The following is a 16,158-nucleotide window of genomic DNA, read 5'->3' as shown; positions in this document are numbered from 1 at the left end:
GTTACACTCAATAATCAAATACAGTTCCCTTCCACACATGCATTGTCATATTAGAAATTAAGGAGACCTAGATAGTTCTTACACATGAATTTTCTTCATAGCTGGCAAGATCTTTCAAAATATGTTCCACATGTGAACAGCTGTTTCCCACATCTATGAAAGCAGACAGTCTCTCGGACACAGTATCTAAAGCTGCTTTGACCTGAAATGAGACACAGCTATGTATCAATGAAGAGGATTCCACCTCTCTGAAGACCCATCAGGTAAGCTGCTAGCTACTATTTCTAGACAGGTTATTCGCATTTTGGGGGTAACAGGCACAGAGACATATAACTTTTTTGTCAGCCTACCTTTACCTCCAATTCAAAATGAAAACAAATGCAAAGAAAAGACAGTGAAACCGTTTCCTGCTACTGAAGAGAAAAAAAGAACAGGAAATCTAATGCTCAGGAAACATTTATGATCTTGTTCTCATCAGATGACAATAATATAAAGCAACATTAACATGAACAGCAAAACGTGAGGGATAGGTCCTCACCCTAACAGTTGGTTGAGACAGACATACACTTGTAAGAGGTTTTCTGAGCATTGCTCCCACAGAGACACAGGGGCTGTGCTCTGAGATCAGTTACACCAGTGTAAAGAGACTGCAAGTGCCACCAAGCACATGAGTTAAACTAACATGAGATCAGAAACTGGCTGTAAAAATTGTAGTTCAGCCTCCACCCAGCTTCTAACAGTGTGTTTGCAACTTCCCACCCACAGTGTTGGAGACTGTTTCATAAAATTTAAGCCAGAAGGTTTTAGCTACGTCTTGGTTCCATAAAAAGGCCTACTGGAAAGATGAAAGCCTTGCAGACAGCATATTATGCTTCTGTGGTGGAGAGCAGGTTTCAAAGGAGTTTTTGAACTCTATACACTGCTGGGCCCATGGAAGAAAAAAAGATTGTAAGACTGCAGAAGAGAAGCTATTATGCCTCTATGAGCAAGTATTCAAGGTAGTAAAGACAGCAGTATGTCAAGTAAGGACATGTACAAGAAAAAGGCTGGAGAAACTTTCAAGCACACTCAAGAGGTAAAAAAACAAGAGGGGGAAGTATTTTCTTCTGCATCATTTCTGAATTACCAAGTATTGACCACCACCAAGAAGTTCTCACCTCTCTGAAATTCTGTTCAAAATTCCGAAGACGCAGACACTGCTCAAGTTTCTGCTGATGCTTAATCCAAAACTCATCAAAGGCAGTCTCTGTTTCATGTAGCTGAGCCAGAAGCCTTAAAAAAAAAAAACCCAAAACAAACAACCCCAAACGAACAAACACCCCCCGAAAAACCTGTAAGTATGATGGGTGCAACCTTCAATGGACAATACAGTCTTACACAGTGAACAAAAACCCTCCCCAAAGCAGTATTTTCCAGAAAAAATAAACTGGACACAGGAAACTTTGAGTATTGCATGGAATTGTTTCCTAAAATAACACTGATGTAAAACTGAAACCCAACACAAATATTAAGTTCTGCAAAATTGGCAAGTGCTGATTTGAAGCTAGCTGCTGCACATAGACTTCTCAGCTCTGGCCTCGGGACATGGGTACTTAGGGCTAGCACACATAAATAAAACATGCAAATGTGTGTGGGCTAGGACCCAGAGGAACTCAAGCCTTGGGCTATGAGCAAAAATGAAGGCAAAAAGTCATACTGCTGTGACCAGCCAGCTGCCCTTACATTTCATTCCTTGAAGCAAGGCTCATAATAAACCTGAAGGTCATTGCTTTTCTTTCAAGCAGAGTTACTTCTTAAGTACCTCAGGCAAGTGCATAGCAGTACTGCAATGAAAAGAGCCTTCTTCAAGTATAATTTTGGTGGATGTCTTAGAATTTTTACTTTTGAACTTATCTTCTAATACTGCATTTGACAGTATGTTATCCTATGGACTTTACAGTGTGCTTTGCCTTACTTAGGCTATGTCAACAAAAGGCCATACATCAGAATTTTAATGAGCGCTTGTCTTCAATAGCATGGAAATAAACCCTGAATGTACAAGTTAAAACCAATTAGAAACAAGGCACATGCAAACACACACAGCTTGTTCCAACTTCCCTCAGATATTATATTGAGTGGGAACATTTTGGATAAATTAGCAACCCCCACCCTGACTGTCCTTCGGAGGGCTGATAGCAACAGTGACCAAAAAAAGTGACTTGTGCCAAGCTTTGTGTATTGGAATGGACAGTTATTTGGAAAGAAAAGTCAGCCCCACTGTAGCAGAAACACAGAATGACAGAGAAAAAAAGAATGCAGAATATTGCCTGGGGGAAATAAGCAACACTTTCATAGCTTTGTGAAAATTTACATCTGTTCTATGGTGATAAAATGTCTTCAAACCTGGCAGCAATTTGCAGGGGTAGTAAAGGAAAAAACTTCTATTACTTATATGCCCAGAGGAACCATATAGGAAGTTTCTGCACAGATACTTCAAGAGTGGTGTACTCCCTAGTAACAAATTAAAAGCTACTAACAACACTGATAGGATATCAAGCAAAGCTAGAAGCTCCTTTGGGCAAATTTAAAGAAAAAGAAACCTCCTACTTCAATTCAAAAGCACGCATAAGGAACTAACTAAAAGAGCTGGGAAGGGGTAAAAAAAAAACAGAAAAGCAGCACATTCAGTATTGCACTCCTCTCACCTTTCTACTGTAGTTTGATTGTCTAGCTGATCTTGATTCAGTTTGTATTCAGGGTTCTCAGTAACTGGTTTTGTAATACTTCCGAGGATATCATCTCCCTGTTCTACTGCTAACCTGATATCCTCCTACAAAACAAAACAAACCCCCCCCCCCCACTGTAGTGGTACGCTTTTGTTTTTTTAAGCACACTTCATAAAGCAAAATCCTTTTTCCAGTTTTAAGCCTTAACAGCAGTAGAACAAGCACAGTTTGATTAAAAGCAGTGTTTGACAACAAATACAAACAGTAAATTCTAAATGCCATTTTTTTTCCCAATGTTTACAGTCTTAAAATCCCAATATAACCTAACGATCTAGTATCTCCTTAGGCTCCAAATATCTCATAAGTTTTAGATATACAGCTTTGAAACCCTCAAATAGGTTTCATTTTATCTGATTTGAAAGAACATTTGTCCATTTTTCAAAGGTCAAATATTTTCATATGTGCACACAAATACAATCAGATTTCTTGTTGCAAAGAAAAATGCCAATCAAACACACTGCTACTTACAAAGGAATTTCTGATTCCACATACAAGTCATTATGCATTTGTACAAACATAAACTTAGCCTCATGAAATGCCATTTTTGAATGCAAGAAAGATATTTAACAGCAAACCAAGCAAAACAAGTTCAATAAGACTTCAGTGTTTCACATTGTCTGTTAACATCCTCTAAATTTTCTATTAACATTATTAGCTATAGATTAAAACACAGTTTAATAGCATTTATACAAAAATTACATACCTTCATTTTGTCCTTCTTTTCTGTGTGTGTTGCAAGAAGGGAGCTGGTTGATTGCACATCATTTGGTAGTTCTGTTTCAGCCAGCTCAGTCCCAAAGGACTGAAGAATCTGAGCTGTTTGCTTAACCTTTTGGGCAAAACCTTCTATAGCCTTTTGGAATAAAAATCATTAAAGATGTTTCACTGCTCATTGCATACATATATACAAACACACACATGCATACAAAATGTAACTTTCAAAACAAACCCAAGCAGATGAATTACATGAAAAATGGTCAAAGTATAGTTTTGCAAGCAACAGATACCGTCACCATTAATTCCTTAATTGTATATTTTTCCTAGGCTTGTATCAGGTATATCTTCCTCATATTTTTATACTCTGGAGTTATTTTAACAACTTGAGCTTTTTCTTCTTGTAGCAAAACCAATAAACCTCAACACAATAATATACTGTAATTCCTTTGCTCCAAGTGTTCAGAAAACCACTCCCAAATTATTACTCATATTATTTCTCCAAGATGACTAAGTACCATTGGGAACATCTTCTCAACTCCAAGCAAGTCAACTTGCATCACTTGGAATCTATTTTATAAATGACAGGGTATAAACCAGATCATTAAACTGAAAAGTTATAACAACAACTAAGACTTACAGTACGACGGGACAGCCATCTGTTATGGCAGTAATCCAGGGTGCCACCAAGATCTTCTGTTAATTGTGTTTTATCAATGTAACTCTGCAGTTCTGATACTGAGCCCAGCATTATGATCTGCAGCAGCAAGGAAAAAGGGGGAATGTGTTGAGAATTCTCTTGTTAAGCATTCTAAGCTCCATCCTTCAGCCTCCTATCAAGAAAATTCAGCTCAGTACAGAAGCAAATGATGGAACTATTTCCTTTGGGTACAGAAAAATAAACCTAACAGCTGTTTCAGTTGAAAATAATGGTAAAAGTAAAAAACTGCATATGAGCATGAGCACCAGGCAATTTTAAAAAGCTTATGGATTTTACAACATGAATTATACCACCAGACTTTTTTTTTATCTTGATAAACCATACATGGCTATTTTCTAAAAACAACATTCATTTCTTGTTCATTTTCCCTTGTTATCCTGGGTCTGTGGAAGAGAACAGTATCTCCAGTAGTTTGGCACGTAAAGACTGTTTCCCCAAAATAAACAAGGGGTGGGGGAAAGTATCTTAAAGAGTATCTTTCACCCTTGAAGTTTACATCCAGTAAGTAAAATAACTAGCATATTTTAAACTTGTATAGTCTCAGAGTTTATTTTAAACTATAAACACTGTGCATTTACAAACAAAAGTATTATCAGTGGGTTTACTGGTGATATAACAACATGAAACAGTTGTATGTTTGCTCAAATGATAGAAATGACAGTATTTGTCCATGGGAAATGCATCTGCTAAAAAATTCACATGCTCCTTTAAGCGTGACTTTTTGCTGGGATTGTTTTGGTCCTCAGTGGCTACATTAAGTACTTTAACAGATTTCTGAGAGTGAAAATAGAGGATTACTTACAGGTACTTTCATTTTAAACTCATCTTTGTTGAATTTGAAAGCAATGTCCGAGAGAGCTCGATGAAAAAACCCTGTTGGGCGCAGAACGAGGACTAGTTGCAGGTTTCCTGGGAAAGATGCCTGCAAAACAAATCTAGTCTGTTATTTTCTGTCTCTCAGCTCCAGAAAATATTTTTGAACAAGGAGAAGCCCCCGTTAAACTACAAACTAACCCTATCAAAGGCCTTCCATAATGGGGTTACCAATTATAAACTTGCAAGACTTGTACAAAAAGCTTCATTCAGACAGACATTTACTCTTCTTTGGGAACAGCAATCTATTCTCCTGTAATCACATTTGTGGATTAATACTTTTTCAACAGCAATACTCTCACAGTTACCTTATCTTCTCTTTCATAGAGGTTGCCAAGCCAAACCTCCATTACTGTCTGAACACCTAACAACACATTTCTAACTTGTGCATACACTACCTTGCCAGTTGCAAACACAGACCATTGCCACTGAGACTGAATTTCTCAGACAGCAGCGTAGAAAAAAGCTTTAATTTTACAGACAGAAATAAAAGCTGAACATAATAATTCTCAGCTGTTTTTTTTTTCCTCATCATCTTCCAACCAATAGTCTGATGGATCTTTCCCAGTTCTTGAAGTGATAGGGAAGGAAACAGAAAAGAAGGAAAGCACAGAAATAGCATTAAATCACTAAGGATCTACCTCCACCATGGCAGAGGTTTGCATACTTGGCATTTAGAAATTCTTGAAATCATGCAAGTCTTCCCCCCTATTCAGTATTTCCACTGTATGGAGACAGCAAAGCTCACTACAGGAATAAGCATTATAATGAGTAAGTATGACATTTTCATCATTTTACTGTTGGAAATTATGTCACATTTCTAGCAAATTGAACTAAAAAAAAAAAAGACAAACCCCAGCAAATATTTAAAAGCCAAAAACAGACTGAAGGAGCTGTTACACTATGCTCTGTTTCCATGCCCAGTGAAACTGTTAGTATCTGGCAGGTTGAAGAGTAGTTTAATATTCATTTTGAAGTTTCCAAGACTTCCAGGTATTTAGCACTGAAAATCACAAACTTTAAAAGAGAGAAGTGGTTAAAAATTTTTATGGAAGATTTCACTGTTGTTCCCTGCATATTCCGTATACAACAGAGATCTCAATTTCATTGAGGAACCTTAAAGGCTTGAGCTTCACAATCTGCCTCCACTTTGGTGATGTCCAAATTTTCTAGAAAGCATGGGGTTCAGTCCCAAAAGGAGTCTGTCTGAGGGCTGGGAAGAGAAGCCAGGTAAGAGTGCCCGCACCAGCTCCTCATCCTTGCACTTTAAACGATCTTTCTCTGTACTAAAAGTAGTACACCCTGTGGACTTACCAACCCACAGTTTTCAAGTTAAAAACTTTCAATAGAAAATTCCTAACTGTATTCAGAAGAAAAAGTGAAGAAAAGATGAGGGTTTTACCATGTTTTAAAATTATTCTACCAAGGACAGCTGCAAATTTATTTGAGAAAATTATATAACTTGGAGGCATTGCAAGAATGGACAAAATATATTTTTTTTTATTAAACCTCCTGACTAAGTTTTTCAGAATAATAGCCATGTAGTCTATTCATTTCACACATGCAATAGGCATGTTTCAATTAATTTTGTGCCTAAAATAGCATTGTTCAGAGTCTGAGCTGCTGATTTTCAGCTTCCAAAAGGTGAAATTAATTCATTGGCAATGCCAACATTTCAGATGAATAAGCCCCAAGAAGAATATCTTTTAGGTAACACATTTTCACATGAAATATCTACTCCACCACATGACATCCACACATAGCGTCCTTGGCAGCACATACTTGCAACCCATTTAGCCTTTACCCAGGATAGTGGGAAATGTCTGTGCTGTTAATTTCAAGTTGAATAGATACATTAGAGACATACAATAGGATGAAATTATGAAGCATGAAAGACACCAGAAAGTAAATTTAAGTTACCATAAAGATGATCAAACAGCTGGAGAACCTGCCTAGTGGGGACAGACTGAAGAAATTAGTTCTTTTCTCCCTTGAGAAGGTTCAGGGGAACCTCATCACAGCATTTCAGCTGCCACTTGAAGGGTGGCTACAAAGAGGACAGAGGCTCTCTCTTCACAAGGAGCCATGTGGAGAAGGGGCAATGGGCACAAGCTGCATCAGAGGAGTTTTCATCTTGATATAAGAAAAATTTCTTACAGTGAGAACAATCATTCAATGGAACAACCTCCCCAGGGGTGTGGCAGTCCCCATTACTGGAGGTTTTCAAGACAAGATCGGACTGGGTACCAAGACCATCTCCTTGAGGCTCCCTTTCCCCATCAAAGGTTGAACCACATTATCTTTCAAAGGCCACTCCTAACCCAAGCTGTTATTCTGTGATTCTGATATCCAGCCTATTACTGAAGCAAATAGTGGTAGCCAAATGCAATGCAATAGTAAATTTTTCTAAACTGTGTATTAGCTTTTATGAAACAGTTTAATTGCATGACCAAATTAAGTAGTTGTCTCATCAGTGTTCAATTCAAAGAACAGAGAATACACATTACAATTATTCTCCATCTCAGTGTGTCTACCCAAAACAATGCTATTTAAGTCAATACAGTCTTGTACCACTTTAACTCCCATTCAAGGCTTGCCAGAAGTTTCCTCTCTCTCAACAAAAGCTCAGTTTTTTTCATTCCCCCCCCCCTTCACCTATGCCCCAAAAAAACAAAGGCTTAAAAAAATGCCTCCTCTTCTTGTTATGGCTAGCATCAAACTGCAAACTGATATTTGTGAAACAACAAGAAAAGGGAGCATTGCTACAGTAAGCAATGTTGGACCTGTACCAGCTTTTCCACTTTATCTGAGCTTATATCTGCACTGCTCAAATATTACTATGTTCCTAACTTCTCCCCCCCCACCTCCCTCCAAAAGCCCTCGTGACTTGCAGAGACAATGATATGATGCAAGACACACTCCTTAGATGCATGAGAACTTCATCAGCCAGTCAGCTTCACCCTGAACACAAGAGAACAAACACAAAATCTCTGTTCCAGTCCAGCAGCATATTTCTTTGAAGTCATTGTATGCCAAGCAGACAGAGTGAACAATGACTTCTCAATAATGTGGTGCCAAATGTTAAGCATGCATGTTTAGTAGTGCCATAAAATAAAGTGCCTTCAAGGACTGTTTGGCGAAGTCAATGAACATCACTGAGACTTGAAAAGGGTTTGTGTGCTTGAAAACTTTTTTCTAAAAGTGTCTGCCTATTAGATTAAAGTTAACTGCTCTCCCACAACATCTTGTCTCAAATATTGCAATTAAATTAATTTAATATCTATGCAAAAGGAAATCAGGGGTCATGCTTTTGTTATCCTCTATGAAAATTAGGGTAGCCGCTATTCTACTCGAGTGCAACCCATATATTCCTTCATCTCACTTGCAGTAACAGTGGCACTTGTTTGGTACTTCATGACAGTCATAGGATTAGTTTTCTATCTGCTTATCTCATTCACTTTCCCATCCAGCCAGGCCAGTGACAATTCCAAAGAACAGAAAAAGACATAGATGTGCAAGTAAATATCAGTTTTGAAATAAATCTGACCAAAATAGGAATTTATACTCAAAATTACTGCCATATAAGTACCCTGGACATGGGGAGAAACTTTGCTGGCTGGACAAAACAGGGACTACCTTAAATACTCCAGGAAACCAGTTAATTAATACTCAGGAGCAGGTTGATGCCCCTGCTTTCAGGCCTCTGCTTCTCAGGGATGGGGAGCTTTACACTGCATGCTCCAGGCTTCTGGAAACAGGCAATATTAGACAGACTGAATCCATCTGGTTTTTTGACTGAATGTAAAATTAAGGTAGATACATGTAGTCTTAATTATCACTTTTCTTCACAGAATATTAATGACAGAGAGCCTATCTGCAGCACTAGTACTGACCCTGAAGTTAAGCAGCTCTTAACAGTGGGAGGTAAGTGCAGGTCATCTTGTGTATGAAGATGATATGATGCTGAATGGCTGGTAAGGAACTGCAAAAACTGAGCAGGAAACAACACCTGCCTGATGGCTGGTAAGCTTATTTGCAGGGCAGGAGGGACAGCATTTCAAAGACAGGTACTAAGAGTCTTCCTATCTTTGGTTTACAGTTTGTAATGTGGTCTTGCTTTGTTGGTGCCCAACAGGGAGCTGTTTAAGTCACCTAACAATTTTACACAGACCAGTGAGACAGAGCAGCAATCCCACATACTCCTGCCTGACAGCAATTATATTCAGCACATGTGCTACAGACTATTAGGCAGATGGCATTTTCAAAGAAGGAATAAGTCTCATTAAATCACATACTTTGCAACAGTCACAGTATTTACTTAGACAGTATGTAGCACTGCCAGGCTGTTGCTCCCAGAACGACGCAGCACGCAGCAGAGCAGTGGCTGGGGTCTACAGCCAGAAGCTAGTCACTAAAGCTTGCAGTAGTGAATACCCAAAGGTGAGCTTTGGGAAAGAAAGCCAACACTTCTGAGTTTTCATATCTCACATTATGCTATGCCCTGCTAAGGCTTATTTAGTATACAAAGGAATTATGTGGATAGGTATGTACACCTTTTAGACAGAGATGCACTTAAAATAAAGTTGTTGTCTACTGTTCAATCCCACAGAGCAATTCACTCAGCTGCCCCAGTGCTCAGAAGTCTTTTATACTCCTACACAGCAAAGGAAAGTTTTTCTGATAAACAGTGAACCTACAAGACCTTTTTTTCCCCACATTCCAGGTAAACAGCTTTCAGAACTATCTAAACCATGTGAGCCATCAAAGAGCAATGCCTGACTCAGTTTTAGTCGTTCTGTCTTAAAATACCTGGAGAAACACTAGTTTTCATTTTATGAAGAGCTTCAATATACTCACACCACCAAACTCTGTGGCTGTGTTTTCCCCTCTGCACTTAACTAGTATGCCACAAGCCACAGGACACTTCTTTCCAAAATGCCTCAGTATATAAAGGAGCTAAAAAATGCCCCCACTCTCCCCTTTTTTTTTGTCAAGGCTGCTTATTCCTGGCTAGACTGAAGCCTTTGAAACAGGCATCTTGTCAGGAAAGAATCTTGAATTAAATCAATTTATAAAAGCAGTATTTTGAAATCTAGTTTTACAAACATTGAGGTGTTTTGCATTAGATCTGGGTTTAATGTTTGTGATGTTATGATCCTGTTTTCAGACCTTAAGTGAACCACTTCTCTCTTTTTGCATATTAAAACTCTATATAATAAAAAGGAAAAATGTCTGACTTTTCAAGGGTAAAGACAAAGTGCCTACACATGTAATATCCTCAGAACATCCAAAGCAGTAAGACAAAACCATACAGCATCTCAAAATAACCTTTTATTTTATCATTAACTGAAATAATAACAATAGCCACAATATTAATATGAATACTAGCTTCATCATACTGTCAAGCTCTTGTTTTTAATCCAAGCAAAAAAAAAAAAAAAAGAAATGAGTAGGGGCTGAAAGACCGATAGCTTTTTCAAACTTAACCGATATGAATTGTTATCATTACTGAACATGATTTAAAGAGCCTGATAGAAACTGGGGTAGTGAGAAATACTTATCCATCACATAACATAAAATAGTGCCTTTCACAGAGCATCACTTACTAGAAGCATCTTTTCTCCAACAACAACTCACTAAGAAACCCAACACCTCACTACAAAGCCAAAGAACTCAAGGTTGGATTACTGTAATTCACTGTTTCTCACCTTGGATGTAAAAACAACTCCAGATGGCACAAACCTGGGACTGCCTGGCTCCTGCAAGGTTTAGGCTGGTATTAGCACTCCAGTCTCTCCACTGGCTTTTGGTCTCTCACTGCCAGCTAAAGGTCTTGGCCCTAATCTTCAAAGCCACTAATGGGCTAAGCCTCTGCTACAGTGAAGACTGCATTTTGATTAATGAAAAACTAAGAAAAAACAGTGCTCTGGACAATGCAGTCTAAAACACAAAGCATGAAACTTGCATGCAATACATCCTTAGTGAAATATGGCAAATCACAAAGTAAGCTTCTCTAAGAGGTTGGATAAAACCCAACTCTTGTCATATTTAGAAATGGCTGCAAAGTTTGTGACTGGATAAAACTTCCTCACTACCACCTGGGTGACCACCATATCAGCTGCTTCCTCAACAGCAGTTGCCCACACAACAGCACCAAGTTTAAGGAAGTTAATTTTCTCAGGACTTTCAGTATGAGGCTGATGGCTATGGTGGAACTTTTAATGATGTCAAGTGCAAGTTTTTCTTTGAAAGACTGAGTTCACATTTCAGCCTTTCAAGACAGAGGAAGACAATGACAACAGGACCACAGAGACAAAGATGATGTAATGACATAAGCTCAATTTTTTAAAGAAAACACACTGGAACTACTAACAGAGAAGCACCCTTTCACATCCCAGGGAAAGAGGCGCCATCTTTCAGCCCAGTGCCTCTGGCTTTGGTTTCAGTTCTGCTGTCACTGCACATGCTTCAGCAGCAGTCCTCCTGGATGAATGGTGCAGCCACTGCCCTTCCACTGTGTCTGCAAAAATAGCTTCACCTCTGTCTTTACAGCCTTCAGTGTCTATAGCAACCTTAAAGAATCACTGTGAAATAGAGATTCAGCTCATTATTGTTCTTTTTCAGGCCCAGGGAAGAAAACAATCTCTAACAAAAACGGGGGAAAAATGAAGTCTAGAAAATTTTCATAATATAGAAAGATTTTCCACATTAATTTCAGCCTGAAAAAAGGTTTTCTTCATCACTTCTGTTTCAAAACATACTTCCAACACCCACTAGTACTAATCAAACAATTCTATGTGAAGAGTCTTGAAAATAACACAAAATAATAATACTAAAAAAAGTATGAATTTCTGGTTAGCAGCTGCTCAGTGCCTACAAATATGTTCCCTACAGCTGTCAAGATATAAGTGACGGGTAGATGCTTCAGCCACAGCACCCCACATGATTTCACAAATGAAGAGCATCAACCTCCTCGGGATGATCAGAGAAAAGTCAGGAAAGACAACAAGGAGGACGCTGCAGGAACTACAACAAATGAGGCAACAGCCAAACCTCTCTTCTCAAATAATGTGAGTCATATCCTTACATAGAGCAGCAATCAAAATTGCTTGGGATACCAGCCTTTCAGACATAAGTTTCTATCTGGACAACCCAAATGACACTCAGATTCTTCATCACTATCAAAAGACAACTTTGACTGTTAGAAAAAAACAAACAAGTAGAAATTAAGCTTCCAGCTGCTCTTGAGCCATTTAAAAAAAAATCCTTGTCCATCAACCGGACCCAGAGAAATCCTCATGACTGGTGCAAGATACACATTGTGTATATTTGGCTTTGCTGTTTAAAGGAACAGACAGCAGAAATGTATTTAGAGTTCATTTATGGCAAAGATATAGCAAACAAATGGTGGACAACAGTGAACTATTTTTCACCAGATCTTTTTTGGAATAGGAAAATGAAATTTTCAGACATTCTTAAGGATGATGTGACTTCTGCTGAAGCTCAAAGGAGGGCTGCCAAACACATCCATGCATGAAATACGAAGCCAGAGCTGAGCCAGTTCAACAAAAGAAATATAAAAGAAAGATAATACCTCTAAGAGATTAGACTTCAACTAAGAAGTGTGGGTGCTTCTTTTTTATTTTATTTTAAATAAAGCTCATAGAAGAATGAGAAAAGAAGGAAAAAGGAAACTAACCCATCATCAACAGCACTGCAACCCACAGCATTTCCTGTGCTTAACACCCTTCTCCAGGCAAAGCCTTGAGGTACAAATGCCATCACTCCAGTGATGGGTCTCTTATCAAAGGGAATAGATACTCAGGTTCCGTATATTGTGCTTCTAGGCAAAATGATGCACACTGGAGGAACATCACCATAAACATTAATATTATGGCTATAAGCAACGTGTCTGTAATAATCTCCCACCTGCAACCACCCCAACTATATAAATAAAAGGACTGCCATCTGTGGAATACTTATTTGTGTTGAACAGAAACTACAGCACTGAATTTTTAGAGATTCAAAAACTCCAAAGATTTAGCACTTTTTCTTTAATCACCCCAAATTATGCTGCTCTCAGCTTCCACTACTAGAATCATCTCAAAGCTGCATCACAAAATTTCAAAATGAACTGTAAAATCAAATTTTCTTGATATTCTGGTATATTTTCAATATTTTAACATTCCTGACATACTTATCGTGGAGTAAGTCATACTGTGGGAATATTTATCATTACATATTAGTTCACAATAAGTCATATAGTGGGAGTAATGTATTACCTTTAATAAATACCTTTTAACTTATGATAAACAAACAGTTCTTTGGTCAGAATGGGGCTACACAAAAATGACATTCACTGTTTTGATTTCACTTTATCTTACAGAGCCAAATTTTATTAGCCATTAAAAGTTAAAGAAAAGATGCTTACAGCTCGTTTTTTCAGCACTTACTGAAAAGATTATAAGCACTAACAAGTAAGGATAACAAGAAAGCAAGTAAACCAACAGTAGGTTGAGCAAATCATAAACATGAATCTTTCTCCATATGTAAATAAAAAAAGCCTCTAAGAAGTTTTGTTTTCAGATTTTAAAAACATTAATTAAAAGTGGGACTGAAAGTAACAGTGTGTGCTGTTGATGGATCATAGTAAGTACATAATATTTTCCTGTTTACAAGCAGCCTCTGTTTTAATTTGGATATCACGAGTCCTTTCACAAGCAGCAAAGTAAGGCAGAATCCTCATCCTCATCTCTTCCTATATGGGAAGCTCACTGGAACAGTGAAAGGTAGAGTCATGGGCTGTCCATGCAAATATTGGTCCCTACCTGGGAAAGCAGCAAGCCGCATGCATTTATGTGCATACACATGCACATGCTCTACGAGTGCCTTCTCAGGAAGATGTCCTAGCTGCAAACTGCATTAAAAGCACACCACAGACACATGATGCTCAGTTCCAGCCAGTTGGGATGCAAAAGAACTACAGGGTACATTTTGTGCCATCTATCGGCTACTGTTCTTCTGAAGAAATTGGCTGGTTTTCCACTCTAAGAGGAAGGTTCAACACTAAAAAAATCTTTTGAAGGAGTTAATTTAAGACAGTACTCACTGTTATTCGCAGAATAGAAGCTTTCACAGAAGTCCATTTGTCCTGTCTGCGATCTATGACAAGAATAAATCCAATTCCAGCATCTCGCAAACTAAGTTTGGATGAGGAAAGAAGAAAAAGAGAAAGTTGAGTTAAAATACAAGTGGAATTCCTCTGGTTCTCTTACTCGAAAAGGCAGCATGACCCAGGCATGCCCTTTTTGTGCAGAATCTTCTTCACCTAAGCATCTCAAGTAAAGATACACTATACTGTACACCTTTGGAAAGATGCAGCAGTCCCAGCTATGTTCCATGGAGCTTCAAACCATAATCAAATCATGAATTCTTTTTCATGAAAGGTAGTTTTTACATTTCTTGTACAGAGATTATTTCAAAGAATAACCCCTTTGACTCTCCATTGTTTTGGTGCTGATATAATCCATCCTTCATGCTGTTTTCAGTATAATCTCAGTATCAAAATGAAGTTGCTTTCCTTTTGCATTTGCTTTTAACCTTCTGTTTGAATTGTCTTCCTCCTCACTGATATATAAAACCCTTAAAGACACGGATCCTTCTGATCATTTCATGATATTGCTTCACACACACAAAATTCTCATATGCCTCCAGGTTGCAAACTTGTTCCCAGGTGCATTTTTACATTCACCAAAACAAAAAATCCCTATGGCATTTAAACAGTCCAACTCGTAGATGAGAAGAATGAGATCAGATGCACTCCTCTGGAATGGAAACATCTGTGAGAGAGATTCTGCTGAAATCCTTGTGTACGGGTGACCTTTCTTTTTCGCCTGTGCTCAGCTGCATGTGCTACCGAGTCCCAGTGAAGGGATCTGCTCCTGTTTTGTAATTCCCCATCTAAGCCAATTGTGCAATGCCAGCAGCAGCCCTTGCCAGCCAATCGCAATCAAAATGGAAACGACAGGCAAATACAAGGCAGACAGGCTCAGATTTGTTATTTTCTCGCATATTGGGTCATTTTTAATAGATATGCTGTATTTTCAGTCCAGATAATAATATACTGCAAGGCCTATCATATGCACTGTGTGACATTTACAAATATTGTGCACTGATTTGTTATTGTCTTATCTTAAAAGACAATATAAAAACCAACACCACAGAATGCCAGGTTCCCTTATTCAAGATTGCTGAATCATGGAAACACCAGCTTTGTTTTATTAGATTATGTCGGTAACATAACAGTGTGATGCTGAGGAGGATGAAGAACACAGGTACCCAGATGTGTCACCTTAAGCTACTCCGCAAAATTACAAATTTAATCATGAGTTACAGTGTATTCCCCCTCTTCTACAAACTAATCTCTCTCAGATTTACAGACTAAATATTTATGGTGAAACATGAATAATCATAAAAAGTGCAAATGAACACTGTCTTTCAAAAGAAGGTAAGCAGTCATTTTAACATAGGAAATACTAAACCCAGCCCCTTACTGCCCACATTCAGTGCACATTACTTAACACTTCCCTCTGGGTTAGGACTACACTGATAAACAACATCTGAGTACTTGCCTTGTAAGCCTGAATAACCTTTGCAGACAAACTGGGCTTTTTATTAGCATTATGCTTGCCACTACTGTAAGTTTCTATGATTTTCTAAGTCTTCCCCCTCCTACGCTTTCTTTACTTGAAGGGAAAGAGGAGGAAAGAGATCCAGATTGATTTTAGCCTCTTCCTGTTCCCCATTTAAAGTTCTCATAATTTTAACCTTTAGTAACTGAGCAAAATGAAATGCTAATAGCAACCATCTTCCACAAAAAGCAGGTACCAAAACAAACTCTTTGGGACATACAGCCTAAATGTGGATAAATGGAGTCAAAAGGTGCTACCAGCTGCTCCCACAGAAGTTCATGTGGACTTTGAAGTGTATTCTGCTGAGTATTCAGACTCTTACAGATCTATCTCCCCTGCTCAGTAGAAGTCCCTGGGAGTCCTGGAATTTCTGCAGACTTCCTCTGTGGAAGCA

The 16,158-nt window shown here is 38.3% G+C and overlaps 1 protein-coding gene across 1 annotated transcript in view; it reads right to left on the bottom strand.

The window, feature by feature from the left end:
* MCF2L (MCF.2 cell line derived transforming sequence like) overlaps positions 1-16,158 on the bottom strand; it is a 93,411-nt gene that overhangs the window by 24,382 nt on the left and 52,871 nt on the right. Inside the window, exons 4-10 of the mRNA XM_031046159.2 lie at positions 14,183-14,273; positions 5,003-5,122; positions 4,120-4,236; positions 3,469-3,618; positions 2,685-2,809; positions 1,158-1,272; positions 83-202 (exon numbers count right to left, since the gene is read on the bottom strand). Of these exons, the coding sequence (XP_030902019.2) occupies positions 83-202; positions 1,158-1,272; positions 2,685-2,809; positions 3,469-3,618; positions 4,120-4,236; positions 5,003-5,122; positions 14,183-14,273 (838 nt within the window). The remainder of the gene's footprint in view (positions 1-82; positions 203-1,157; positions 1,273-2,684; positions 2,810-3,468; positions 3,619-4,119; positions 4,237-5,002; positions 5,123-14,182; positions 14,274-16,158) is intronic.

Source organism: Melopsittacus undulatus, chromosome 2, assembly GCF_012275295.1.
Source record: "Melopsittacus undulatus isolate bMelUnd1 chromosome 2, bMelUnd1.mat.Z, whole genome shotgun sequence".
NCBI classification, from domain to species: domain Eukaryota; kingdom Metazoa; phylum Chordata; class Aves; order Psittaciformes; family Psittaculidae; genus Melopsittacus; species Melopsittacus undulatus.
The sequence above is the reverse complement of the archived record's forward strand: the minus strand, read 5'-3'. Positions and strand labels throughout refer to the sequence as shown.